This window comes from Fusarium redolens (assembly GCF_020744475.1).
Source record: "Fusarium redolens strain MPI-CAGE-AT-0023 chromosome Unknown BKA55scaffold_9, whole genome shotgun sequence".
In the NCBI taxonomy this organism is placed as follows: domain Eukaryota; kingdom Fungi; phylum Ascomycota; class Sordariomycetes; order Hypocreales; family Nectriaceae; genus Fusarium; species Fusarium redolens.
The window spans coordinates 21,748-47,715 of record NW_025763672.1 but is presented as its reverse complement, the minus strand read 5'-3'; the positions used below and the strand labels follow the sequence as shown (position 1 = coordinate 47,715).

Here is a 25,968-nt window from a genome sequence, read left to right as displayed (position 1 = left end):
CGACATTGAGGACTGCGAGTCAATGATAGAGCACAGCCAATGGTAGATCTCCATACATCACAGCATCACCAAATGAGGAAGTCGGAGAAAACTCCGAAAACTCCTTATGGATCGTCTTGTTAAAGAAGTGGTCAGCCCGTCATCTACAACGAAGCGAGACAAATTACAGGTTGCCTGCATCTGTGTTTCTATGAATCGGGATCCGAAAGGTGAGCGACATGCATCTTCCCGTTCCATAAAAGGGACTGGAGAGAAGGTGCGGGTGACACTTTCCCAAACGACCTTCTTGGTTTGTCCGAATACCAACCATGAGGAAGGAAGTAGACTGTAAAATCCATAAAGGATGTCTCGCGCGGGAATATCCTGCCAACCTAACGTGCCAAAGAAGTTTCCGCTGCTTTCGTTCTTTGCCAATCTCTTGTTTGCCTTGAAGTTTTGTAACTGAACGGAGAGTGAAAGGAGAAACCTGCGACTATGATACGCCTTTGCATTCTCCTTTTTACCCTGGCTGTATATGCGGTATCTATCGTGGATACCGCAGCGCAGACCTTGGACTTCTGCGGTGAGCCGGATAAGAGTGACTATACACTCATCCAAGGTACGACAAGCCCTCGAAGATGTACTAGTGGTGGTGATTGACATGGATTCATAGATCCTTTCCTCGGTGACATCGACCATGGTCAACCAGGTATCACTTTTCAAACTGCTTATGGTGAAGAGAGTCCTCGCTGGTTCATGGTGTACCAAAACGGAATAGACGCAAAGCCGTATCGTGCGATGAAGGTATATTTACTGGCCCATGATTTACTTACAAGGTATTCAACTAACTATTTACGAGGTCTCTTCCAACACAACTGTATTTGTTGACTTGACATCATCGTGCTCTACACTCTCCGGAAGACTCGTCCGTGGTAGCGATATCGATTTCGATGGCGGTGCGCATAATCTCGGCACATGGGCAGAGATGAACTGGCAGAGTTATCCGCTCGTGTACGGTGGGGTGTCTGTCATTGAAGGTGATATACCACATAACAATCGATAGAGGAACCTAACACTACGCAGGCAATGACGGGCCGATCCTCTTCCAATCGGAAGACCTCAACACTCCTTCCATGGGCTTCACTGAAGATATTATACCTCGAGCCCCAAACGAATGCCGAGTGAAAAAGGACAGTGGAGGCATGGCGCTGAAGCCAACTGATAAGGATGGATACGACGAAGCAACGCGGGAATTCACGAAACGACAGCTAGACAATCAGAAGGTGTCTATTGACAAGAGCTATACTGCGACGGTCATGTCCCACAACGGGAGGATCAAGGTTGTTTTTCTTCATGGGAACCATTAGATAGAGCAGCCCTGGCTTGTGAGTTCAGACAGCTGTGTCGTCACTTTGAGCTCGAGCAGCTAGTCATCTTTGGTGGTTCAATATGCGTCTGGAATTATAAAAGATATGTTGTAATCTCCAGGCACTTTTCCAAAAGAGAAGTAGTCGAGATGATTGATATGTGTTAACTTTACCTGATATGGTAGCTAAATAGAGAGCACCGAGATCGATACAATTCACCCCACATTCTGCAAACCAAGTTCCAGAAGGTTATCCTGCGGGGTAGACCTACCCACGATAATAAAGTTCTAGACTTGTAACCTGGTTACGCCTAAGAGAAACACCGGCCCGGTTGAGAATGGTTATCTGGTAGACATATCTTGACCTGATGAAATTTATAGGGCTAGGAAAAATCTACAAGAGAAGAATAAATTGTCGAGCTCAGAAGCTCGATCTCGATAAGATAAAGCTCTAAATTAAGAAAACAATAAATCGAGTTCACCAAATAGCACACCTGTAGCCAGGATTACTTGTTACGAGATCATCTTATGGAGCAATCATGAATTTCGACCTTTTCCTTGCAGTGGAGTGCATGCCATCATGATCGATCAAGCATGGTCATGAAAGCGGGGGGATTGGGGAAGTGGCACAGAACAAAAAATGTCTTTGACTTGTTGATTGATCCAGCATCCTCTTGGCATTATTGTAATGAGTCACGCAGAGCCCAAAACCGGCAATCAATGGAGCATCCAACTCATCGACCCTTGAGCTCGTCTTATGACCTCAGATAAGTAATTACACTGCTTCCCCATCGCACCGCACTCTTGTAAGTCCACATGCCGGGAGCATTACCTTTGGTGAGTCCCTCGATCGCATCGGCAAAGGCAGGCCCGAGACCCTCGGCCTTGATCTGACGAACAGGATAGAGATAAGTCTTGAAAGAGAAAAGGATGGCTCGTGTCTTGGGCAGTCGAGTAAGGGTTTGAAGCTCTATGCGAAGGAAAGTCTGTGTGCATGCCTGTTAGCGGTGAAACATGATCCTGGAGCAGTGCCCTACCTTTTCAATGTCGACATCTTCATCGCTCTTGTAGGTATCATCGCCAGTTATGTGGTTACCCTGGCAGTTGAACAGCTCTGTATGAGTTTGGACGGACCACTGCAGCTTGTCAGCATCAATTCGGCGCGCTGGCTTTGGAGACTACTCACGTTTGTTCGTTTGACACTCTTTCCAACTTCCAATTTTGTAAAGAACTTCTCCATACTAGAGCCGATTTTCTCATATGATGGCACAGGCGCATGGATCTCCACAAGTGTCTTACCAAGCTTAGAGGAGGGATCGAAGCCTGACGGAAAGCAACACATAAATGCAACCGATCGGTGACCTTCCGGAGTCTCTTGTAGCAAGAAGAGATCTTCTTCGACAGTCTCACCAAGTACGCGCAATGCCGCATCCATGTTGCCTTCAGGCAGTGTGGGGAAGGACATTCCCGTGGCAAGATTATCGCACATAGAGTGGTCTTTTGAGAGTTGGAAGATGGTCGGGAAACGCTTGGGGAGCTGTTCAGATAGGAGATAGGTGTAAAGCTCACGCACAGCGGCATCGCCTTCGGGAGTACAGCCATGAACGGTAGATCCATGAGTGGCAATAATACTTCGTCGGTGCGTAACGCGGTCGAGGTAATCTTCGTCAATTGTGATGAGCTCTGACGGCGTATCTGCTCGAATAGCTGCGAAGACAATCAGAACAAAGGACGTTTCTGTCCGGTGGAGAGACCATACCCATCGTTATGTGATATGTTGGCTTGAATGGTCGTAACTGACGCCTGGGTGCAGTTTTCCAATCAAAGTCATGTAAAGGCTCAATCGCTGGCACTTTTTCAGGCGGTACTATCTCAGCCTTGACAGGTTGCAAGTGCTGTCTGCGATGGCGCATCCATCTCTTTACCTGTTGTTTGTTGGTTAACTGCGAAGTTCATGATGCAGTCAAGGCGGGTTGAACTCACAGTGGTGGTGACAACCCAAATTGATATCAAAACGGCGACTGGAAGAAAGAGTAGATTTGCAAAAGGCTGCAGAGAGCCATTGATCTGATACAAGGAAATCATCTTTGGCACTGGGTGTGGAATTGAGTGACAGAGCTGGTGATTTGAAGGGCCTTGACGGCAATCAAGACCCTTTTTATGTTATTCCAAACGCCCTTTGCATAGTCACTAAATATTTGGAGTCTATTGTTCTCCGCACACCGATATCGCGTGGAGCTCTAGCCTGATAAACTCTCAGTCATTAGCTCTCTGTAATGGAGGGTGTGGTACCTTTTGGGGTTAGAGATCAGAAGACCCGTCTGCTCTCATATTAATGCCGGGATAAGGAAAGGCTCATTAGCATTATCTACAAAACCAGTCTATCTATCCGTCCTATATGTCATCTGGTATCATTCGTCGTATATACAAATCCGGCCCGACCGGGAACACCAATATGTCTAGTCCAGTCTCGTGTCTTATCATAATTCCCACAACAATTCTATCACTTCATCCTTCATCTCCTCTATCTTGGGTGGCGTATTCTTGTGATCTTTCGACTTCTCCTCCGGGCCGGGGATGTCATCCTCAAGACGGTGAATGTAAATTTGCCGGATGTTCTTGCCAACCATTTCGGTGTCGACTAGATGATAGCTCTTCTTCAAACGTCGATCCATCTTGGATCTCATTGGGCTCAGACTCCAGTCGAATCCTTCAGCGCCCTCCCAGCTTCCCTCCATCTTGTTCAAGTCCACGCTCTCCAAGCCTGCAGAGTATTGGACTATGCTATATCCGTTTGTCAAGACTGTGTCGGAGCCAAAGGCGAAGCGTTGCAGGAAGCAACTTCCACAAAATTCGGAGATCTTCACCATCTTGTCAACAGGGGCCTGGTGCCACGACTTCCAGTGGTGTAAACTCATCGGAAGACGACCGGACTCATAGAAGCCGCTCATGTCTCCACCCATGTCCAGTTGGTGAAGCCCTTTTACGACTGTGAGCTTCGCCTTGGTCTTGCTATAGATGCATTGCTTGAGCAGACCATCGCCTTGAGGCACATGATCAACTTTGAGGCATTCCTCCAGATGAGGGTCAAGCTCACGAAGCAGGGCTGGGCTGAGGAAGATTCCTGCTCCCCCAAAACCCATGTAGCCATGGTGCTTGACTGCATCGTAGTTCTCTGACAACCCACCCACGTATGCTGGAAGCTTGTGGTCGTATTTGCCTAGGATCTTGCTCATGGGATAAAGTGAAGGAAAGAAGGTGTCGTCGTCGACAATGGCAGTCCACCGCGTCTTTGGGGTAACGTGCGCAAGAAGATCGCGGACGATTGCAAAGTGCTGCTCGTTGGAGGTGATAGCCTTGTTCCATGGATCCTTAATGCTGAGTTCGATCCCACGCTGGCGGAACTGCTCAGTTACTTGTTTGTACTTGGACTCGTCGCCGGGATCAGTAATAATCGCGAGTAATTGCGCATGTGTATTGCCGAGCCAACTCTCAAACTGTGACATAGATTCGTTCAACCGATCAAGACTTGTCGCAACACCAAACAAAAACCCTGAGTAGTCCTGCTGAGGGTAAGGCGGAGGCACCCTAATAGTGACTGGTTCGCAAGTCGATTCGGTCCATCCTTCACAAGCCTGGTCAAGTTGAACAATTTGGCCGCTCTTGATCAAGGCATCTGGGTTCTGCGATACAACTTGGCTATCAAGTTTCTTGTCTACGACAGGGCGGATACAGCGTTGTTGGTATATAATGTCCCTCGTTAGGCCGTACGCGGAGCGTCGTAGATGATCGAGAGTTGGGGCACATGGTGGTGCAAGATCAAAATCTGGACGATCAGGCTTCGGGGGTTCTTCGAAGCTGAACGGTAATGACAAAAGGCCTCCGTAGTTAAGGACGAGAACAGTGATGACGATGAAGGCCAGAGCAGCACTTCTGCGCCGACCGGAGCGATTTCGAGAAATCATCACTGGTGTCACAAATATCGCAATCTATGATCAAGAAAAATGATATGACGTCGTCGGTGACATCGATAAGCGTCTTCGTAGGGTACGTCGCGGAGTGCTCGTTCGGTGGCTTGTATCAAGAAACTTGTCTCAAAGCCTCGCTGTAAGAAGCCGCAGTTTCGTGTGTTTGAAGGACGGGAACCTTTGTCGACCAGAAGTTGTTGCAATCAGATGCAGCTAAAGAGTTTAGACAAAGCTTGGCGCAGATTAGGATGAAACGCAGAATGACGATGATACAAATGTATACGTTCGAAATAAAGGAAAGTACAGATATAGGGATAAAATATGTAGAAAAACTGGAATATGTACCCTCGAAATCGAAGAGTGTAAGATAGCAACGCAAACGCAACAGAACCAAAAGCAAAGAAGATGCGATTGAATGGGGGGGATGCAGATCCGAGATAAAGAAATCTTGGGAGATCAAAATGTTAGGGGTTGCCCACTAAATTTAGACAGGTGGGACCCACAATTACAGAAGAGTCCAGCAGCGTCCCGCGAGTAAGTTGACCCCTGTTCACTTTTAAAATGGACAAGAGATCGTCGCTTTCAACAGTTCACGAGCGACATACTCGAGAAGCACCAAGGAGTATTTTAAGCACTCTACAATGCCACCATCACGTTTGTTAAACTTGCCAGCTTTATGCTATTGTCATCCTGGTCTTGCGGAAGAGAAGCCCAGGTCTTGATTGACGCGCCTGATTCTGACTCAACCAACAAGCCAAGAAGAGACATTCTTGATCCAACTGTTTACGATGAAGACGCCGGTATATCACACCATCATTTTGGGAAAGAGATGGTAGAGTAAGTGCTGCCTCATTGGGGACAAATGAAGGGTGCTCGCATCAGGCACCACTACGATGGATTACTCCTACGGACTTCGAACTTGGCCAGCGATGAGCCAATTACGTTGCAGGGAAGTATTTCATCCTCGCAAAGGAACATGCAGAATGCGGCTGAGCTGTTGCGGATGCGATGTGGTCGCTACCAAGTAGGCTCAGCGGTTTGCTGCTTAAATAGACAGCCCAAGGCTCTGATTCATCTATCGCGTCTCAACTTACCTCATTGAAGCAACATGGATGGTCTCTCTGCTGCTGCGAGTATTATCGCAGTGGTGCAACTCACAGCCGAGGTTACGAAATACATCATCGGTGTTGCAGGAGCCTCAAAAGATCGACAGCGACTGCTTGATGAGATTTTAGCCTGCGAGGCTCTCCTCATGCGACTCCGCGACTATTCCAAAGGAACTGATGGACCCGAGATTGAGAGTTGGGATGCTCACCAGGCCAAGACTCATAGCGTCCAGACATGGTCGGTCAAGGTCAAGGCCTTGGAGAGCGATAATGCACCTTTGTACCGCTTATACAAAATTCTCGATGCTGTCAAAACAAAGCTGCAACCAGGTCAAGGGAAAGGCATTCAAAAAGTCAAGGCCGCCTTGAAGTGGCCATTCGACGAGAAGGAGGTGGCAAAGCTCGTTGATGCATTTCAGCGCGAAAGATCACTTCTACACTTCGCCATGACACACGAAAGCACGTAGGTACCATCTTATCCATTGCTAATATCGCTGGCTTATATCTACATAGGCAACTGGTGAAGCACATCAAGGCAACCTCGGACGACAACAGCAGACAATTAGCCGATTTGATCAGACTTATCAAAAATAAATCGACTGAGGATGAGCATCGAGTTGCAAGACTTGACCGTATCCTGACTGACATACAGCTGTCCAACCTCAATATAGCAGAAGGGATTGGGCGCATTCAACACAGTCAGATGAGCGCCCACCACAAAGAAGTCCTCGACTGGATCTCGCCTGTAGATTATGCACCTCAGCAAAGCGACATATTCAGCCGGCGAGAGCCAGGAACTGGTGAATGGCTGTTAGAATCAGACGAGTATAACTCCTGGGTGAAAGGCGAGAAACAAACATTGTTTTGTCCTGGTATTCCAGGTGCTGGTAAAACGATCATGGCATCCATCGTGGTCAATTCCTTACTCGACTCCTTCCATTCCGAGAGCAATATTGGAGTTGCATATATTTACTGCAACTTCCGTCGGCGCCATGAGCAGAAAGCCGGTGACCTGATTGCGAATCTTTTGAAGCAGCTGAGTGAGAACCAGCCATCACTATTCAAGTCGGTGGAGGATCTATACAACAAGCGCATGGCATCTCGTACGCGCCCATCGCTCCAGGAGCTTGGTCGTGTTCTGCAAGAGGTTGCCGCCACATATTCTCGCGTGTACATTGTCCTTGACGCTTTGGACGAATGCGAGGCCACAGACGGTACACTGCCCAACTTCATTCAACAAGTACTTGACCTTCAAAGTGCGACAAGTACAAATATTCTAGCAACCTCTAGGTATATTCCAGAGATCAAGGAGAAGTTTAGGAAAGCTGTCTCACTTCAAATCCGCGCCAGTGAGCCGGATGTAAGACGATACCTGGCTGGTCGAATGTCTCAACTCCCAGCATTTGTTCAGAATAAGCCCGAGCTCCAAGAAGAAATCAAGACAAGAATATTGGAATCAGTCCAGGGGATGTAAGGCAGCACCTCCTTGGAATAAACACCAATGCTAATCTTACGTTAGGTTTCTTCTCGCGCAACTGCATCTCGATTCTCTTGTCGGCAAGAGATCACCAAAAGCCGTCCGAACTATTCTCAAAAGCTTGCCGAGTGACTCAAGCACGTCGAAAGCCTATGACAAGGCATATGGTGATGCTATGAAGCGAATAGAAGACCAATTGACAGATCAAGCGATACTGGCTAAAGAAGCGCTCATGTGGATTTCATGTGCTAGACGGCTGCTTAGTCCATCGGAACTTCAACATGCCCTTGGCATTGAAAAAGACTCTACAGAGTTTGATGAGGAGAACCTTAGCGAGATTCCCGACATCGTTTCTGCTTGCGCCGGCCTGGTAACCGTTGATGAACAGAGCAACACTGTCCGACTAGCACATTTCACAACACAAGAATATTTCGAGCGAACACAGGATCAGTGGTTCCCAGAGGCTGCTCTGGAACTATCCGTCAAAACTCTGACATACTTATCTTACGATCTTATTGTTGATCAAGTCAAAACTATTCGAGATCCAAAACCTGACATGGCGGCACAAAATGATGCAGAAAAGTCAGATCCTGCTATCGATCAATCAAAGGACGGAGAACTAGAATCCCCAAACCCCGGTCTTGGTCGATCGAAAAGCCAAGACTGGAAGATCAAAAACAACGTTGCGGAGAGCGATGAAGACTCTGATGTTAAGAAGATACTTCAAGCTTATCCGCTCTGTCGATATGCATCATGTCACTGGGGTTACCACGCTCGCAATGTCACAGAAATGCCTGATATTGTGAAGGATTTTTTGTCATCAGAGAAACTTGTCAAGGTGACGGAGCGTCTGAGATATGCTGGAGGGTTCAACCCTGGGACCACTGGCCTTCATGAGGCGGCGTACTTTGGGTTCGAAAAGGCTGCAGAATGGATGTTGGAGAGGTGCTCGATCGACGCACTTGACTCATATAATGTGTCAGTTCTTGAGATGGCATGTGGCCTTGGTCACCTTTCGCTTGCTGAAACACTTCTCAAGAAGGGCGCAAATCTGCGCGGAACGCCAATCACGTATGCAGCTCGACGAGGGCAAGATGCTATCGTAACATACCTTTTCCAATATGGTGCGCCACTGGAACCAGGCGTACTAGAGGCGGCGTTCAGACATTTCAAGGATTCCAAGATATCAGTCGACAAGGTGCCCATGTTTCAAACGCTATTGGAACATGGCGCTGACCCCAACATATTGATTGACGAAACGTCGCGACCTTTGCACCATGCCACTTCGGACAAGGTCGAGCCTCTGGTCCAGCTCTTACTTGATCACGCGGCTGATGTGAACGGACGAGACAAGGAAGGCCGAACTGCACTACACTTGGCGGTCGACTCTGAAATGGAGCCATTGGTGCGACTCCTTGTGAATCGTGGAGCCGATGTTGACGCGCAAGATGACCAAGGTCACACTCCACTTTATCATGCAGCTGGACATGATATCGATCCCATCGTGCAATTGCTGATCGATCATGGTGCCAATGCCAACTTGCAAGATAAAGATGGAATTTCAGCACTCCATCTAGCTATGGCCTCTACTTTTGAATGTCTCGTCCGGAGTCTCATCAGTCGCGGAGAAAGCATCAATTCCCGCGATGCACCTCACAAAGACATCTTGATAGCAGCCGCTAGTAATTCCTTGAAGCCCATGATACTTAAAGATAAGCCGCAGATCGTTTTTGAGGAATATCCCTTGATCACCCTTCATGAGTTGTCGCTTTTTAGGTCTTTTGTTTCTTCAACCTGGCCATCACGCCGACCTCCAAGTATCGCATCTATGGAAGAACACCTGGACACGATGCAAATACGAATGGAATGGGAGTACGAGCCGCTAATCAGCTCATTTCTCAATCGTATGAATGAGAAGCGTGTTCTAATAGATAAATTAGATGACTCGCTATACGACCAAGCTCTGGATGGCGCCACGCCTTTTGTTCAGGCATTGATATCCGATGTCAAAGTCAATATGCGAGAATCTCAGGGTCACTCGTCAATTTATATGGAGAATATGCACGAGGCATCACGTTCTCTGCGGATGTATTCACAGCAACTCTCTACCATCGAATTCCATAGAGAAATGGTCCTCGGTCTTCTCGTCGACTGCGCAAGATTAGCAGAAATGATGTGGGAAAAGGATGCAGTTCTGAAAGAATTTGACCGAGCTCGATACGGTGAGCTTATGTTGGCAGCTCGTAAGGGCCAAGATTACATTGACCGGAAACTGCTTGAAAGTAGTGCAGTCGGTACGGCATTGAACGCCAGCAATGGCGAACCCATGAATTTTGTCATTCATCCAACTAGCATAAGATTGCGGGAGCTGCGGAAGAAGTTTCACATTGATCTTGGACCGGAGTCTGACGAAGCGAGCCCATCTGGCTCCCAGCCGAAGCTCATAGTGAACCTCCAACTGACGGAAGTCGATGACGCATCAGCCAGTGCAGTGTCATGAGGGTGGGTGCTTAAAGGATTAAGTTCCTTCGAGGACATCGATATATTCAGGTGTGCGTTGACAATCGACAACTCCTAATTCCACACTACCTGAGTCCATCCCTTGACGTTGGATTCCCAGCTTTTGACAAGTCTTTTGGTCGCTGACTCCCCAACGATACTCAAAATGTTCTCTGTATCCGCAAAAGTCCACGCTCTTACCGCGGGCTCAAAATCTCTTCCAAAAACTTGTTCTTTCAGTTTCGCGACGATGGCCTTGCCCTCCTTGAGTGTTGCCTCAGATACCGTCACAAGCTCCTTGATCTGTGTCATAACCTCTTTTGGCAGGTTGCTCTTCCCAGAGCGATCACGCTCCTTTTCACGATCATTAAAAGCGATGATCCATTGTGCTGAGTTCTTTATAGCGACAGAAGTATCGCGGAGAATGGCGAGAGAGTGGAGCGTGCTTAGAGTTGTGACTTGCTCCGAGGCGTTTGTGAGAGGCAGGAGCTCTAGCTTGAGCGTGTCTATGGCAATCTTCAGAGTGTCCACGATCTGGAAAAACTCTTCGGGGATGGGTTTTGCTCTATTGATGCCGGTTGCGAAAGGAATGAGAGTGCTGAGTAGGCTGACGACCTCAAAATAGGTTGCCTCCTGTGGAGTGAAGTCGCCTCTGGGACCGTTAGAGAACTTCATGAAAGAATTGCTAAGTTGACTTAGCGACTCGAGGACAAAGATTTGGTCGGGAATGGCGGCTGCCGCAGAAGCCTTGTAAATGTGAGGAGGCTTGTAACCCAAGAGTTCATGGAATGCTTCAGAGAGAAGTGACAGATGCGCGCGACGGTTCTATACATGTCAGTTTGGCTTCATAGGGAGGAGGAGACATACTGTCGATGGTGGTCCAATCCGCAAACGAGAGTAGACAGGCGATTGAGAGCTGCAATCCCAAGACGGGAAGGATCCATAGTCCACAGTCTCAACCAATTTCATATCGTCAGTCACTTCGGCTGCTTTTGTTGGTACTTGTCAAGAATGGTGGATGATTGGAAGACTCACTGAATCGAGGGTCGGTAAACACCTCTGAGAAGTGTTCTCCCATGATTCGATCGGTTCTAGTCTCCTCAACCAGACTCATCGCTCGTGTGCAGCTCCATCGCAGGTTTTCCATGTATTCGGGGATGTCAATTACACTACTATAACTTCCCGACTCGAAAGCATCTATTAGCCGTCTAGGCATTCGAAGCTTGAGCGATACGTTGAAGTGCGAGCTCAGCAACTCTAAAAGCTCCCATCCAGTCTCGTCTGATGGTGAAATAAGAGCAGGTGAAATTGTCGAGAGACGGTCGTAGAAAATGGGAGCGAGGGAGTCCATGATGGTACGCTTGACACCCAGTGTGTCCCAGATCTCCCGGGCACGAGGTGACGAGCCGACTCGAAGGTGCAGTTGTACTAGTAGAAGAGAAATGATGCTGTGCTTTGGCGTCAAAGTGAGCTGGTGTTCGAGCAACAGCAGGGCTCGGAGGAGGGGGGTGTAAGAGACAGGAACATTTGAGATATCGGTTGACGGAGGAAATGCAGCTTGGATCATACAAAGGCCAATGATGACAGCCAGTTCCGGCCTGATCTCGCCCTCTACAGCAGAGCTGTTTGAAGTCAAGTCAGCCAGCGACTGGTGAGCCTTGAGTGCAGTCTCGGCGATGGTTGAGAAAGCAGGCCCGGGTGAGCTAGCGTCAACTTCAACACCAGACACAAGACATTTGCGCAGAGGCTTTTGGCCAGGTATCGTGTCGTACATACAGGGGCATGTGGCTGCAAAATATTGCAATTTGAATGCAAGGTTGCTTATTCTAGCCGACTGAATCTCGTCCTCTGTAGCCTGAGCCAACTTCGGAACAAACTCGTATGCCATGTACTTCAATGCAGATGAACTGAGTCTCTCTGCAAAAGCCTTGATATCATCAAAACACGCAGCATTTGTGCCTTGGCTGTTGATGTAACTGATCAGCTCCTTGAGTCGGAAAGACACCGGCTCGTTCTCGACAACATCGTCCTCGTCATTCGATGCAAGATTAAAGGCCGCAGAGACGCGCGCTAACAGAATAATGCGCTTGTAGATGGGTCGTAAATTTGGCGACTTGATGAACTTCAAGAGGAGTTGTTGGACAGTTTCTTCAATGCTAGATCTTGTCAGTCGGGGCTTCGTTTGCTGTTGAGTTTCAACATACTCTGGCTTGGTGTTCTTGATTTGGGCACCGGCTTCAATGAATTGCCGCCACACTTTCCAGTCTGCCGCCATCAGACTCGGTTGACCGTTTTCGTCCTCAATTGACAAGCAATCCTTGCACAACTCAAAAATGGCTTCAAACTGTTGGTCCTGTTGGTACCGAGAAATGGTCCGCAGCATCAACTCCTTTCTGCCCTTTCGGAACTGAACAAGAGGACTGAAGACGGGACTTGAGACGAGTTTCGCCAAGTCATCCTTGGAACCCTGCTTTTCGGTTACATCGTATAACAGCAGAATCTCTTCTTCTGTTTGGATACTTCGCGGCTGTGGTTTGGCTTCCTCACCCCCGGTAGTCGCAGCCTAGGATGGTGAGCTTAAATCTAATAACAAATGAAAGGGGTACTACTTCTTCAGCCAATTGTGCAGCACGCTGTATCTGCTTCAGGGCGAGCATACCATAGAGCTTCTTCTTCTCCGGTGGTGATTGAGGGCTAGTCTGGCCGGAGTCAGTGAGGAATGAAACAGAAGATTGCTGCACGAACCGCCAATAAATGGGTGATCACAATATTCCAAAACATAAAGCTCCGCTCTTGAGGAAATGCCCTGTCCAAAAGCGCCGCGATCTGGAAATACGTTAATCGATATTTATGCCCAGTAACAAAGCCTTCCGTACCTGTTGCGCGCTGACAAGATCCCAGTGCAATAAACATGACTCCAAACAGCGGCTGGCGCCAGTTTTATCCTTGGGTGCAGCCTTCACGAGACGTGCCCTCAATGGTCCAAGGGTCTCGGGAAAATCTTCTTCACTATTAAGACCTTGGCTGGCCCATTCAAGGAGGTCTATAGCATCGACATCTTTGACCACGGTTCCATCTCTGACGTACTTGTCAATGGCGGTTATGGCTGCGAACTTCGAGCTAGGGTCATCCAGTTGGCTTTCAGCACATATTTTCACAATCTATTCATATAGGTCAGTCTATGTATGGCTCAAGTACAACTCCCATCGATTCGCACCTCATAATATTGGTCGTTGAATGTTCGAGCCCGCTTCTCTGCAAGACGGATCACAGCAGCCCAGTTGCCATCGTTGAAGGCAGACTGGAGCTGCAGGTCTACACCGTTCTTGAGGCTCGGTCGCTGTTGACGATTCATGAGTGTCAAGCTTCGCGACGCTTTCCCGCCCCAACTGACTAAAGTTGACTGAATTCTCGAGAGTGAGTGCGTGAGAGTTTGGAGGGGCTCGAATTGAAGTGGGATGCTACAGAAAGGTGGAGGGGCGGTGGAAACGTGGCTGATGCACCTTGCGCCACATCACGCAGCCAACTTTGGGTCCTCTCTTTTGTCACCGCAGCCCAAAGCTTTGGCGCTGTTACAGCATCGAGAAGCAACACCGTAACAACTCAACATTATACTCAGGTGTACTCCCAAAGTGTCACGACGCTTACGTCTGTCAGCATTATTCGGGTTTTTATTGTTAGTTCAATCATCAAGTTCTCTCAGTCGTGGCTACCCGTTCCATCTTGACGTCTTCATCGGTGCCATGAGATGTTGTACAGCCACCGCATGAGACTCCGTACTTTGCCTGCCTAAGGAAATCGGTCCACTGCAAATAGTGATGGCTGTCTACAAGAGATCATGTCCAACACTCGATGGTGATTGAAAATGCAAAAGTTGGAGGACTTTCACAGAGTGACCGTTGCGACGGTTGGTTGATCTTAACTCTGGTAAGTACCTATGCTCTTCTGCAGATTTACATACCCATTACTCGATTGAGAGTGGTTAGGATCAATGAGAATGGTTTATCTGAGGCAAACGCAGAATACCGATCCAGAAAGAATAGGGAAAGACAGGAGATCCGAGTTATTGTCTGACGACTGAGACTTTCACCAACCCAAACCACTAGAGTTTGCTCTTGCTTAGCAACCTCGAAACAATTCAATTCCCCTCCTTAATTGGACGAGCCCTCGAAAAGTCAGAAAGCGCGGTACCCTTTGTGAGACTTCAAGACGGTTCGCGGAGGAGTGTATCGGCGACCAAGGGGATGATAGGCGATGATAACATTGATGACCGAGCATAGGGTTCACTACCGCATGCTATCGAGTAACAAACAATGAGGTGATGCTTCAAAGAGCTCGTGACCACGACGGTTCTGCCAAGTATCATGACCAACCTTTGTCATCATTTGGTTTCACCCGTCTCACTGATTATACGGTATAGGCTATCAGAGACACTTGTGCAATCATGTGGGAGAATCTTCCGACCTCAGTCATGCTCTCAGGACACACAAGCATGGTTATACCGCTTCAGCCTTGATGGTACAACTCATCTGCGAGCCTCATTCTGTGGTTGGTCTTGTTGAAACGCGGGTCGATCGGAATGTTTCTCATATCTAGAGACGTATAAATGAATTGACAGTCTTCTTTTTTCCCCAACGAGGAGCAAGAGCACTTGTTATTCTTATCCAATAGACATGGGAGATCAACCAGAAAATGAGGCTTTTGAGATGGCGAACCGACCAGTATCACCTCTCAGCGTCGTAACCGAGGAAGACAACCCTGAGTCTGTTGATACCACTTCAACGGGCACCCCGAAGCCGGAAGATACTCAGGACGGCACTCAATCGGTCAGTGATGGGCTACTAGCACCAAGCCGAGAGGACAAGATCGCAGAAGGAGACGCCGCAACAGTACACACGGGCTGTCCCCTCAAAAGACATGTCCTATACTCCCTTATAACAGTTGCGTTCATTGGCTCAGTTTCTCTCGTCGGTGGTTGCTGGCTCATCGCACATATCCAGGCCAAGACAGACAAGCGCTATATAGCAGCCGTCATTGTTGGAGGCAAGCTCTCATCAACCGAAGCCAAGCTCATTGACGCGTCCTTCTCCATTCTGGTGGCGCCAGCCGTGGTCGCGGTCGCCAATTGGCATATGTTCAAGCTTGCTCGTCTTTCTGCTGTCAACGAGCACAGCGGAAGAAACTCAGCTGTGAGCATGAAGGTGCTTGTTGAAGTTGCCAGCACAGACTGGGGCTCCTTCAGCCCCCTCAAGTTCTGGACTTTTGTCCGTTCAAGAAGGCCCCGCGTCATTTGCCTGGGAATTATCGCTGTTCTCTCAGCTTTGAGTTTCTCTTTGCTTGGTAATTCCGTGGCATATCAACAGGCCGGAGTAGATACATCTACGCAGGTGCTTGAGTATCTGCATGACACACATTCAGTGCTGCCCGGAGGTTCACAACCAATACCTCTGGACGACCAGTCGATCCAGCAACAGGTTTCAGCAAGACTTCAGGATAGGCTTTCACGCCTACAACAAGGAATATTCGAGTCACCTACGGAAGGGCTAGTTAGCGTCAACGTCTCGGATCGATCACGTTCGTCGCTTTCTCCTGCCGTCATGCAACTATTTGACGCGCCAGTCTATCGGCTGAAAATGTTTTGCAGTCCTTCCAATCTTCAAGGTGTATCAACAATGGTGCCAGACAAACGAAACTCACATCTCAGGTTTGTCCTTGAGGAAACACCTTCGGTCTTCGGTTCAAAGTCAACCACATACGAAGCACCGTTCGGCACGAACGAATCTGTCATCTCAAAGACGGCACGAACGAATCTGTCATCTCAAAGACGGCACTAGATGTAGCCAAAGCCACATATCCAGGGCTCAGATACCCGCTCATTGCTTTCAACCAGACCGTTCTTTGGATCGGGGTTATGGATTTCGAACACAATGGTGGCCCACTGATCACTACAGAGCGATGGGGTAGTTTGATGCCTTTTACCAAAAGTTTCTTGGCTATTGATCAACCTGACGCTCGACAAACAAACTATAGCCTGACATTTTCAGGCTTAACGTGCCGTTTAAAGAGATCCACTGGATGGGCTGACATTAAAGTGAACAGGAGCGACTGGTCGATGATTGAGAACACCCTTGTCAATGAGAAGCTTGATACCGGGTACGATGTGCCGGTGCTAAGCTTGACGTCAAGTCTCAAGGTCTTCGACGACGGGCGTGATGGGAGACCGCCTGGGCTCGGTGGACACTTGCTTCGAGCGGCACTTGGAGAGGCGATTGAAGGAAGTCGACAGAGCTGGGACCTAGAAACTCTTGCTGATGCTTTCCTATGGTACGAAATGGAGTCCCGTCAAGTACTCCTTGACAATGACCAAGCTGGAAGGGCTGAGAGATATCAAGTCCAGTCCAATATTGATGAATATGCAATGACATTTATTCCATGGATTCTCCTGTCTGGACTTGGCACATTGGGAGTGGCATGCGTGTTGACGATTGGGATTGCGCTCGATTCTTGGAAGGTATACTCGCTTAGAAGCGGGAGAATGTTGGATCCAATCCGATTGACAGCTAATGTTGGAGTGGCTTTGGATAAGCAGGCATTTGAAGAGTGCTCAACCTGGCGCACCACAAGGCTGAACAAGTGTGCTGATGAGGCTCGGTTCCAGTATGAGGCCGACGCCCGACTGGATAGTGCAACTGGTCTTTATACTCTAGGAATCCGCCTTCGGCAAATTTCGCGACCACATGACTGATGAAATGTCACAAATGGGGGGGTCGGATAGTATGACGGAGTTACTGCAGGCGTTTTGGTTACACTATGAGTGCTCAGGCAATTCTCAAATTGAACAGACGTGCAGATTGTGCAGCTCTTGGTCCTTCGTTCCTTAATGGCACAGCCATCATCCCACATACCTACCATATGGTAACAGCTCTGTATATGCCTCATCAATCTCAGAATACCATGCATTTAGCTCGTGCAAAACCAGGTGTTGCTCCAGGCATAAATAGTGAAACCCGACGAAAGGCAGTTGGGACGTCATTGTATCTCAAAAGTAGCTGTGTTCCCACCGGTGTAGGAAAGCGGTAGGGGTTTAGAATAGAATAAAGCGATACAGATCAGTAAGTCATGACCATCCCAATGGGCGAAGATGCCGTGGCCGAAACGAAAGTTGAAGCTCGTCAGTTGAGGTGGACTGGAGTATTGTGAGGATGCTGGCAAAAGGCCAGACTTTTCGTCGCGATGGAAAAAAAGTATATTGAGCACCGCGCTTCCGTATTGTACAATATATCAACTCCATTTATCTTACAGTGATACCTCGGTCGTCAGTCATTGATGTTTAGCCGGGCTGGGTCAAGTAGGCCAACGCAGACGATTAAGGGCGAATGACCCCATCAGAACCATCCGCGCCCTTCCTTTCTTCGTTTTTCGGTCTGCAGTAATGATAAGTCTTAGGTCTTCTGCTACTGCTGCAGCGTCGTGTATACATAACGTACCCATGCTTGTTTGCAATCGCGATATGCCCTGTTCAATTGTCAGCACCTTGTCCCGATTCCTCGATCCAAAGCAACATACTGAAAATACTCTCCACACATATTCTTGTCGCCTCCGTTCCTGAACAAGCATCTGTAACTCCTCTGCGCAGCCTCTTGGCACGGGTCGTAGAACTCGCTCTTCGATTTCCTACGCCTCGTCAGTGTCGCGGTCGTTTACAGGTGGGGGCGGTCGCTGACGTTTCGAACTTCCGGCGTTTATCCTCGTTCCAAGGTTGGGCTTCGGCGTCACTCGACTTCGGGGGCTCGGTGGCCTCAGCTGTATCTTTTGGTGAAGAGGACATGGCGATGACGTTTGGGGAAAAGCGATGGAGTCTTGGAAATCGCGGGATGGAGGCGCGCTGGTTTGGATGATTCAATCCGACAAAGCTGGGGTGGGCCAAACGGTTCCTAGACCGGTTAGTGAGAAGCGCAAATCCGTTCAAAACGGAGTCGAAGGAAGTGTAGACCATCTGAATCCAAATGCCAATTGTTCATTGGGACAACCCATAAAGTTGGGCACGATGGTGGGTGGCATGTCCAGCTTATCACCAACAAGCACTCGCAGCCATTTGGGATACATCAAAAGGTAGGCAGCATTAAAGTCATGCACACAAGAACTCGCATTCACTGCTCACGTTTGCCGATTGAAGCAGTGAGTTACATTATATATACATAATGCTATAGGCGCTGTTTAATACAGGCTCTACCAGAAGCCATCGTTACACCAGGCCTTCCTATTACCTCTCGTGCTCTCTATTAGTCCATCCCTTGCCTTTTGTATTTTTCTCGTCGTCTCTTGACTGCAGCATAGACCCACGTCGAATTCTTTCAGATCATCATCGCCCATGGTCGTCAATGCAGCTAAACCGAGGTACGAATGGTACATATCTGGTGGCCCCCCTACGGACTTGGAAAACCCACCGATGCGATGTTGTGTGATATCTAGAAGATACCGTCGCGAAGGAATGACGTTGACAATGGGAGAATTCCCCAGCATCTGGAAGACGTGTAAGAGTTGTGCTCTGTCCAAGAAGGCATGAGAAACTTACTGCAAGCGTACCGCCAACCCACCAACAGTAGCACGTATCGGCCTTCTTGTTCCATCGACCATTGAATCCGATATGACCAAGGTCGAGCTCACCAGCCTTTGACTCAAGAAAGTTATCCTCCACCTCATCCTCTTCCTCTTCCTTGGCGAGGTAGGCGAAAGAGCGAGAGGCGAGGAAGTGAAGGAGTCCCTCACGATTCGGGACGCCCCGTTTCAGCGCCTCCTCGGGAGGATGCGGCGACGTCGAGTCTAGTGGTCTGTCTAAGAGTGACAGCGCGCCTATTGCGCAGTATGCATATCCAGCTAGAGAGGTGAGTTATGCGAGTATACAATGCGTCGAGAGACCATACCATGGGATTCGTGCTGCGACGATTCTGCCACTCCACCGTCATACGTCTGAGACAGTCAGTGAGGCGGCATCACTTAAGCAAGTATAACGTACCTGGCCTCTCTTGATGTGAGCAATCATTTCATCAACGTTCAAATCCTCTACCCAGCCCTCATCGCCTTCTTTGACATCTCCTCTCAACATCCACCGAATGCAGCTCGCTAGATAGCTGTGTCTCATATCTCTGCCACCCATGATCTCTCCGTCCCATAAATTTTGTCCGAAACTCCCATCCTTTCTTTGAAGCCCTTTGAGCCACTTCAATAATCGTATTCTGTCCACCCCGTTGAAGGCTGACCTCGCCTCATCCTCGCCATCAGCCGCCAGACCCAATAGCACGAGTGCAAAGAAGGTAGCTGCAATATTTGCTGTGCCCTTGTATGCTTCTTGACCTGGTAATGCGTGCGTTGAACTTCCGCAAAAGCCACCTTCTGGATGCTGCAGACTGAGAACCCACCGACGGATAGCACCGCGTTCAGTATTAGTGAGCGGAACAGACAGAATGTCAAGCGCCGAAACAATGAAGCAAGCGAAAGTAAGGCGGGTCGAGTCGTAGGCTGTGTAAGGAGATGGGAGATACGTTTTATGACAGCGCTGCCAATATTTGATGTGCTGTTGCTTATCCAGCACGGGACTACTGGCTTCCGACATACCAGATAAACGGACTCCCAACCTTAAAAGTCGTATATTTGTCCAATAAACAATGTGAATGGCTTCAGTTAAAATTGCTCAAATTGAAGGCATTGCTGGGTAAGATACCTGCATGTCCGAGTCCTACCAACAAGCTCACAGCTGGAGGGACAAGGTGGAGACCAATTCAAACAAGGGCATTCAGACGTCAGCCATAAGCACCGCCACAGGTGCCCTGCGACGCCACGAGACGCTCCTGCAAGCGGATTCGCTAGCCGCGATTAGCGGCCCGCAAACCCCATCATGCGCGGGTGACGCATAGCATAACCCCTGGCTTGGTTTTCACAAAAGCTATCCAGCGTGACCAGAAGTTGATCAAGTGCCCGGACACCTTCCAGCTGGGTCTTCTCTTTTCCATTCCTTTAAGCACCAGCTCACTTGTATTTGGCTTCTTGAGCCCCTCCTTCTCTGCTGTCAGTTTCCCCTTCTTTTGCGACGGCGACAGCTTCATCCTGCGACACCCGATACGGCACGATTTGACGAGCGAAGTACATCGAGACAACCATCACCAACGAAACAAAGCGCAACAATGGCACTCATATCCGCTAAAACGATTATAACCTCTGTCTCTCTTTTTCATCTAACTCTCGCATACTTCTTCATCACCAATCCAAGCTCCATCAATGAGCAAGCGCTTGTGTTCATGTTAGGAGAAAGTATGGGAATGGTGAGTCTCCATCACAGCATCGCTGCTGGTCGCACCGTCTCCGAAGCCTGGTTCAGCTGACCCGATTTATCATAAAGCCTCTAGCAGGAGGTTTTGAACTGCAAAGCCCTCCTCTTGCATTCCTCGCTGCTGTCCTCATCTTTGTTGGCTTTAGTGATCTGGTATCCCTATCCATGCCCGACGAAGTCTGCCTGATTTTCCACTGGGGCACACAAGGTTGGCACTCCATGGCCTACTTCTACCCATGATGGACGCTAATTGTTACACAGCACCCCTGCGATCGTTCCTCTCCCTCGGTTTCGTTGCATACATATTCCTGTTTGGCCCATCATCCCCCATGTACGACAAGTCCTCTCGCGGCCACCTCTCCCATCCGAGCTCGTATAACCCATCATATCGCCCTGCTGGCTGGGGTGGTGACATGCTCAAGAACCGCCTATTCTTTACCTTCATTTTTATTGAAACAATGACATGGTTCTGGGTTTGGATTACATTGCGCGAAGAGCGAGATGCGATACTGAGCAAGAAGTCTCGAAGACGAAGCCACTCGCATTCTCTATAGGAGACTGGCTATTTACACAAATATATGGTACTAGGGAGCAATTGGAGTACAGTGTTCTTGGGACGAGACAACGAAACGCACGAAAGACCCAGATATTAGAGAATATTTGCAAGCGGCCCATGCTGTGACAGTCACATCAGGCTCAGGATCTTGCAGAAAGACCGAACAAGTCAAGAAACAAAGTGAACGACTTGACAGATTCTCACCTAAACCGTGTTGCTGAGACAAGCAACGCAAGTTGATTTGCAAACACATAAATAATAGTCTGTTAAGCTCTATCGTTCCATGATCGTATATAACAAAAAGAGGTATCCATAAGGGGCTGTGTACCATTCAATGGTTTAATGAATAATAGCAAAGCTGGAGAATCGGAGAGACGAATAAAAACAGAAACACAAACAGCATTGTATCGCAGAGCTTTTGGACACTGTAATAAACCGATTCCACCTCCGTCATCCAGGTAATTATCTAGTATACTTCGTCAAGTCGTTGAACTGCTTTCTCAAGGAGAATTGTCATCAAGTCGCAGGTGCCTTCCCGGCAGTGGTTGTGGATGTGCATGTCGGGCCTTCTGACTTGTTTTGAATGATAGTAGGCGCTGGTTCTAGGCTCGGCTGAGGTTCATTCTCTTCAAAGATCTGCTCTTCGATCCTCTCCCCGGGACCGCCTATCACCGGGCTGAAAACATCAACTTCTTCGACATCGTCGTCGTCTTCTGAACCCTCGTCTTCTTCTTGAATCGTGATTTCTCCAGATCGGCGTCCCAAGCCAGAGGCACTAGCGCTGCGGGAATGCGAACCGGAGCCACTGTTACGTTGGCTTTGAGAGGGCCCACCAAAATTGTTTAGCGTCGGGCCCTTGAACAAATTCCGTTTTCGCTTGGCAAACATGATGCCTGATGCAAAAGGGTTAGGCGAACCTGGAGCTTGTGGGGGGTCTTCGGATGGCATGCCTTCATTGAACATATTCAGGGTCGGCGGAGTGGCTCGCACGAGACGAATATTCGATGGGAAGGCGACTGACGTGGGCGTTGCTGGAAGCACCTTGACTGAGTGGTGTGGCGAGTGACCTCGTTGAAGAGGTGTCTTCGACATCGAAGTGGAGAATGAAGCAGCTGAACTCGTAGACGACGCCTTGGAATGGGAGTGATGGTGATGATGGATGGATCGAACAGAGGATACCGAGGATGATGTCGATTTTCGGCCCCGAAGTCCAGCTGATGACCGCCTAACAGTCGATCTCGGCGTAAGGGGAGAAGGGGACAGTGACTGTCGTTTGTACGACGTCGCGATCCTAGGTGGCGGGATTGTTGGTGACGCTAGACTTCCCGACGCCGTTCGTTGGGTACTGCCTCCAGCTTGATAGGCCTTCTGGCCGTTAGCCACAACTCCCTTCGGTAGCGAAGCAGTTGGCTGTGTTCCCGGCGAGGTTGAATTAGGATATTTGCTTGTCTGTGGTCGCGAACTCCCATCCTTACTGCTGGCCGTGCTCCCCTCCTTCTTGTGGAGATCAGGGGTGCTCTGACTCGTTCGTCTGGCGTGACCACGTCTTCTTCTTGTTGCACTTTCAACAAGCCAATGTGTCATGTTCTTCCAGTGGGATATAAGTGGCTGGCTAGGTCTCCGTCGTGGCCTCTCATGGCCGTTCTGCTGATGATGCTCGTCACTAGCATTCGAAGCCAGCGCGTCCGAAGTCGTGACAAGGTGAAGAGTAGAGCCTCGAGACCGAGCACTGCGTATCATGCCCTCCTTAGGTGGCGGAATAGGCCTGCGCTGGCGAGATGTCGACACGGACCTTATCGAGTCTTTATCAACAGGTGGCGGAGGATGATCGCCATCTTCATTCATTCCTCCCGAATCCCTACCAACTTCTGGAAGCTGTGGAAGATCTGTCACAACATAGTCGACGTAATGCGCGCTTCGTCGCTCGCTCCTGCCCCTGTTCCGGGAGTTTGACGGTTCAAGTCTCAAATGCCGTCCCGTGCCGTTCGCCTCGTCAACTTCGTGCAAGATTGGAGCCATTCTTTCTAGGCGACTAGATGCCGCGGATAGTCGTCGAATGCTGCGGCTGTCGATCTCCCTTTCTCTTCTCTTCTTCTCCCTGCGCTGCATCTTACGTTGTTCCTTTTCCAACAACAGAGTCCACCAGCCAGCCAGGGCATCGCACTTCTGTGCCAGGACACTTTCGATCACTCCGTCAATATTGACACCAGCACTTCGCATTCTCTGTAAGCAATCCTTCTCTAAAGGCGTCGAGAAAGGGGGCGGTTGCTGAACATCCAGAATGGCTCTTTGTGTTGGGGCGTGTTCAGCCAAGAATGAATTGGAGAGAATTTCGGGCAGCGATGGACGTAACAGAGGCCTTTTCGATAATAACGACTTGATCAAGGGAATGGCTTCGGGGGGCATATTATCAGGAAACTTGGGATCTTCGCTCAGAATCTTGGTCCGGGTAATATTATCGTCATCGTCATCGAAAGGAAGTTCACCGCACAGTAGCGCGTAAAGGATAATGCCTAAACTCCAAACATCAACCTTTTCACCAGCGTACTTTTCGCCCTTGAGCATCTCGGGTGCAGAATAGCAGATCGTGCCGCAAAATGTTTGTAGGTGGTTGGTCCTCCCCTCGTACTCTCTTGTGAAACCGAAGTCGACCAGTTTGACGTTTTCGTGTTTGTCGAAGAGGATGTTCTCAAGCTTGAGGTCTCGATGGACACAGGACTGATTGTGAACATAGCTAACCGCGCCAACAAGCTGTGTAAAGATCTTTTGCACTTTCGGAACGGGGAGTGGACCGTGCTCGAGCAGGTGATTGTAGAGTTCATCGCCTGTGAAAGTCAGTACGTTAGTAAAAAAAGAGGCGAGCGAATAGTTACCAGAACAATACTCGAGAACCATCCAGACCATGTTTTCAGTGACAATAACTTCATATAATCTTGCAATATGTGGATGTATGAACTGCCGGTGATGGTGAATTTCTCGTGCAAGGTTCGAGTCGCCCTTGTTGGCGGACTTGAGAACGACCTTATACGGGTTAGCTATCGTCGAGGACAAGCCGGCATTGTGCTAGAGTTGAAGTACCTTGGAGCCATTGGTCAGTTTATGCGATGCCAGGTAGACTTTCCCGAAAGATCCCTTCCCGATCAGTCTTCCAAGAGCGTAGTTGCCAACGGATTTGAGGTCATGGCTCGCGAATTCGCTACGAGCAGAGATTAGCAAATCGACATTTGGGAGGGCAAAGGGTCGTACTCGAGAAGCTCCTGATACGAGCGAGCAAGCTATTACGTGTTAGGCTGCATGTTGCATCAAGAAGACGCAATAGGATTCGCCCAAACAACGTACCTTCGCCTTGCGCACAAGCTCGGCTTGTCCCTTCAAGGCCTGCATCCCTCCGCGCCGGATGCCGCCTGGCCACGCCGCGAGGAGGGAGACCGAGTATAGGTCGTGTACGTTCGGTGAGGAACCCGCAGTTATCGGTTTACGTCGAGCGGTAGCGGAAGGATGACGGGAAAGGGTCCCGTTGGCAGTAACGTATCAATTGAGAACTGTGATGGCACATGCAGAATGGTCGAAGCTGCAAATTAAGTGTGGTAAGGACAGACTCGTAAGGAGATTAATAGTCGTATTCTGAGGAGGTCATCAAGGATCGCGTATTATTAAACTCGCTGCGTTCAATGAGGTCGTGATAAACGTTTCGTTTCGTTTCGTTCGCTGCTCAATCATTTGGTTGCGGTGAGACACGGGGACGGCCAACGAAGTGAAATCAATTCGCAAGTCGTCAAACAATGCACCGCGGCGGCGACCGAGAGAGATTCCAGGATGTAGTCGAGGGAATGACACGGGAAATAAACATAACAAGCGGAAAGAAGGGGAAGCAGAAACTCTTGCAGGTGAGGTGATGTGACAACAGTTGTTGTACGGAGCAAGTTAAGGTTTGGGGAAATATTTTGGGAGCTGGAGATTGGATGTTGGTTGGAGCAGGGGTACTTGTGACGCCAGCATCAGTTCACCAGCCAGCAAGTACCTTACCTAAACGTCAACAGGAGTTAGCGTCCCCCAAATTGCTGGATTCAAGGCAGCGGAGACGGCCCAGCCTAGTAGGTCATGGAAAGCCATTACTACAACTCTAAAACTAAGATAATCAATTTGACCGTCTCCAGCTCCTATAATCGAAGAATTCATCAGAGTCTTAGAGATCGGAACTCGTCGCATGGTGGAACATGCTTTTTGTCCAACGGTCAACTCCTTAAAGCGGATAGCTACGACCTTGGACAAGGGGATAAGCACGAACAGGGGATATCCATTCGTCTGACGATGGGATTGAGGCCCTTTAATCAAAACATGCAGGGGACATCACCTCGCCACGTTATTGGATGTCTTTACAATGCGAGGTTGCTTCTTCGACTTTCAGATGATTGAAACAATTCCTTCAAGAGGACTGCGCGTTGTCGTCGGCCGAATGAGTAACATGTATCGTCCGATTGATGCTTTTTGGGATCACCATCAAATCTGTCCTTATTATTTGTGAAAGGATGCTTGAGATGATCTGGCGGGCGCTTTGACTGTTATTACAGACACCTATGCTACAAACTGACGAGCGGCAACCTGCTACTGACAGACTATTGTATCTACGCATCCATCAACAACGGAGCTCCCCTGTATCTGGAATAACTTATGTCTGTCCAAGTCTCAT

General features: G+C 49.0%; 10 protein-coding genes across 10 annotated transcripts; 4 read left to right on the top strand and 6 right to left on the bottom strand.

The window, feature by feature from the left end:
• Positions 1-474: 474 nt before the first annotated feature.
• On the top strand, positions 475-1,346 carry BKA55DRAFT_539940 (uncharacterized protein; the record flags this gene model as incomplete). Its single annotated transcript, XM_046190201.1, has 4 exons — positions 475-598; positions 653-783; positions 839-1,016; positions 1,063-1,346. The coding sequence occupies 4 exons, from the start codon at positions 475-477 to the stop codon at positions 1,344-1,346; spliced, it is 717 nt and encodes a 238-aa protein (XP_046048302.1).
• A 754-nt stretch (positions 1,347-2,100) lies between these two features.
• On the bottom strand, positions 2,101-3,430 carry BKA55DRAFT_690623 (uncharacterized protein; the record flags this gene model as incomplete). Its single annotated transcript, XM_046199531.1, has 5 exons — positions 2,101-2,331; positions 2,383-2,481; positions 2,532-3,052; positions 3,105-3,270; positions 3,329-3,430. The coding sequence occupies 5 exons, from the start codon at positions 3,428-3,430 to the stop codon at positions 2,101-2,103; spliced, it is 1,119 nt and encodes a 372-aa protein (XP_046048301.1).
• Positions 3,431-3,825: 395 nt separating this feature from the next.
• On the bottom strand, positions 3,826-5,310 carry BKA55DRAFT_690622 (uncharacterized protein; the record flags this gene model as incomplete). The annotated part of the gene is made up of 1 exon (XM_046199530.1): positions 3,826-5,310. The coding sequence occupies one exon, from the start codon at positions 5,308-5,310 to the stop codon at positions 3,826-3,828; it is 1,485 nt and encodes a 494-aa protein (XP_046048300.1).
• A 1,111-nt stretch (positions 5,311-6,421) lies between these two features.
• On the top strand, positions 6,422-10,396 carry BKA55DRAFT_513538 (uncharacterized protein; the record flags this gene model as incomplete). Its single annotated transcript, XM_046187905.1, has 3 exons — positions 6,422-6,882; positions 6,933-7,889; positions 7,939-10,396. The coding sequence occupies 3 exons, from the start codon at positions 6,422-6,424 to the stop codon at positions 10,394-10,396; spliced, it is 3,876 nt and encodes a 1,291-aa protein (XP_046048299.1).
• A 37-nt stretch (positions 10,397-10,433) lies between these two features.
• Positions 10,434-14,174, bottom strand: BKA55DRAFT_378472 (N-acetyltransferase B complex non catalytic subunit-domain-containing protein). The gene is made up of 8 exons (XM_046185943.1): positions 13,613-14,174; positions 13,272-13,556; positions 13,141-13,221; positions 13,005-13,094; positions 12,600-12,958; positions 11,431-12,551; positions 11,263-11,381; positions 10,434-11,220 (listed from the first exon to the last, which is right to left on the bottom strand). Exons 1-8 carry the CDS (start codon positions 13,748-13,750, stop codon positions 10,471-10,473), a joined length of 2,943 nt encoding a protein of 980 aa, XP_046048298.1. The 5' UTR covers positions 13,751-14,174; the 3' UTR covers positions 10,434-10,470.
• An 894-nt stretch (positions 14,175-15,068) lies between these two features.
• BKA55DRAFT_594452 (uncharacterized protein) lies at positions 15,069-17,140 on the top strand (the record flags this gene model as incomplete). The annotated part of the gene is made up of 3 exons (XM_046195667.1): positions 15,069-15,922; positions 16,675-16,906; positions 16,985-17,140. The coding sequence occupies 3 exons, from the start codon at positions 15,069-15,071 to the stop codon at positions 17,138-17,140; spliced, it is 1,242 nt and encodes a 413-aa protein (XP_046048297.1).
• Positions 17,141-17,780: 640 nt separating this feature from the next.
• Positions 17,781-18,223, bottom strand: BKA55DRAFT_690618 (cytochrome c oxidase-assembly factor COX23, mitochondrial; the record flags this gene model as incomplete). The annotated part of the gene is made up of 4 exons (XM_046199529.1): positions 17,781-17,819; positions 17,883-17,910; positions 17,962-18,069; positions 18,120-18,223. 4 exons carry the CDS (start codon positions 18,221-18,223, stop codon positions 17,781-17,783), a joined length of 279 nt encoding a protein of 92 aa, XP_046048296.1.
• Positions 18,224-18,624: 401 nt separating this feature from the next.
• BKA55DRAFT_512697 (terpenoid cyclases/protein prenyltransferase alpha-alpha toroid) lies at positions 18,625-20,008 on the bottom strand (the record flags this gene model as incomplete). The annotated part of the gene is made up of 4 exons (XM_046187828.1): positions 18,625-18,918; positions 18,971-19,272; positions 19,320-19,365; positions 19,412-20,008. The coding sequence occupies 4 exons, from the start codon at positions 20,006-20,008 to the stop codon at positions 18,625-18,627; spliced, it is 1,239 nt and encodes a 412-aa protein (XP_046048295.1).
• Positions 20,009-20,576: 568 nt separating this feature from the next.
• Positions 20,577-21,276, top strand: BKA55DRAFT_690616 (increased loss of mitochondrial DNA protein 1; the record flags this gene model as incomplete). The annotated part of the gene is made up of 3 exons (XM_046199528.1): positions 20,577-20,714; positions 20,792-20,930; positions 20,984-21,276. The coding sequence occupies 3 exons, from the start codon at positions 20,577-20,579 to the stop codon at positions 21,274-21,276; spliced, it is 570 nt and encodes a 189-aa protein (XP_046048294.1).
• Positions 21,277-21,701: 425 nt separating this feature from the next.
• BKA55DRAFT_378325 (kinase-like domain-containing protein) lies at positions 21,702-24,828 on the bottom strand. The gene is made up of 5 exons (XM_046185940.1): positions 24,618-24,828; positions 24,525-24,553; positions 24,357-24,474; positions 24,152-24,299; positions 21,702-24,103 (listed from the first exon to the last, which is right to left on the bottom strand). Exons 1-5 carry the CDS (start codon positions 24,660-24,662, stop codon positions 21,795-21,797), a joined length of 2,649 nt encoding a protein of 882 aa, XP_046048293.1. The 5' UTR covers positions 24,663-24,828; the 3' UTR covers positions 21,702-21,794.
• Positions 24,829-25,968: the final 1,140 nt, after the last annotated feature.

Excerpts from the sequence above, each read along its gene's own strand:
- BKA55DRAFT_378472 (XM_046185943.1), bottom strand. The coding sequence starts at position 13,750 with ATGAATCGTCAACAGCGACCGAGCCTCAAGAACGGTGTAGACCTGCAG. Across the intron at positions 13,557-13,612 it reads TCAACGACCAATATTATGAG|ATTGTGAAAATATGTGCTGA; the intron begins GTGCGAATCGAT and ends CTATATGAATAG. Across the intron at positions 13,095-13,140 it reads TGATCACCCATTTATTGGCG|ACTAGCCCTCAATCACCACC; the intron begins GTTCGTGCAGCA and ends GACTCCGGCCAG.
- BKA55DRAFT_378325 (XM_046185940.1), bottom strand. The coding sequence starts at position 24,662 with ATGCAGGCCTTGAAGGGACAAGCCGAGCTTGTGCGCAAGGCGAAG. Across the intron at positions 24,554-24,617 it reads AGCTTGTGCGCAAGGCGAAG|CTTGCTCGCTCGTATCAGGA; the intron begins GTACGTTGTTTG and ends AACACGTAATAG. Across the intron at positions 24,475-24,524 it reads TCGTATCAGGAGCTTCTCGA|CGAATTCGCGAGCCATGACC; the intron begins GTACGACCCTTT and ends CTCTGCTCGTAG.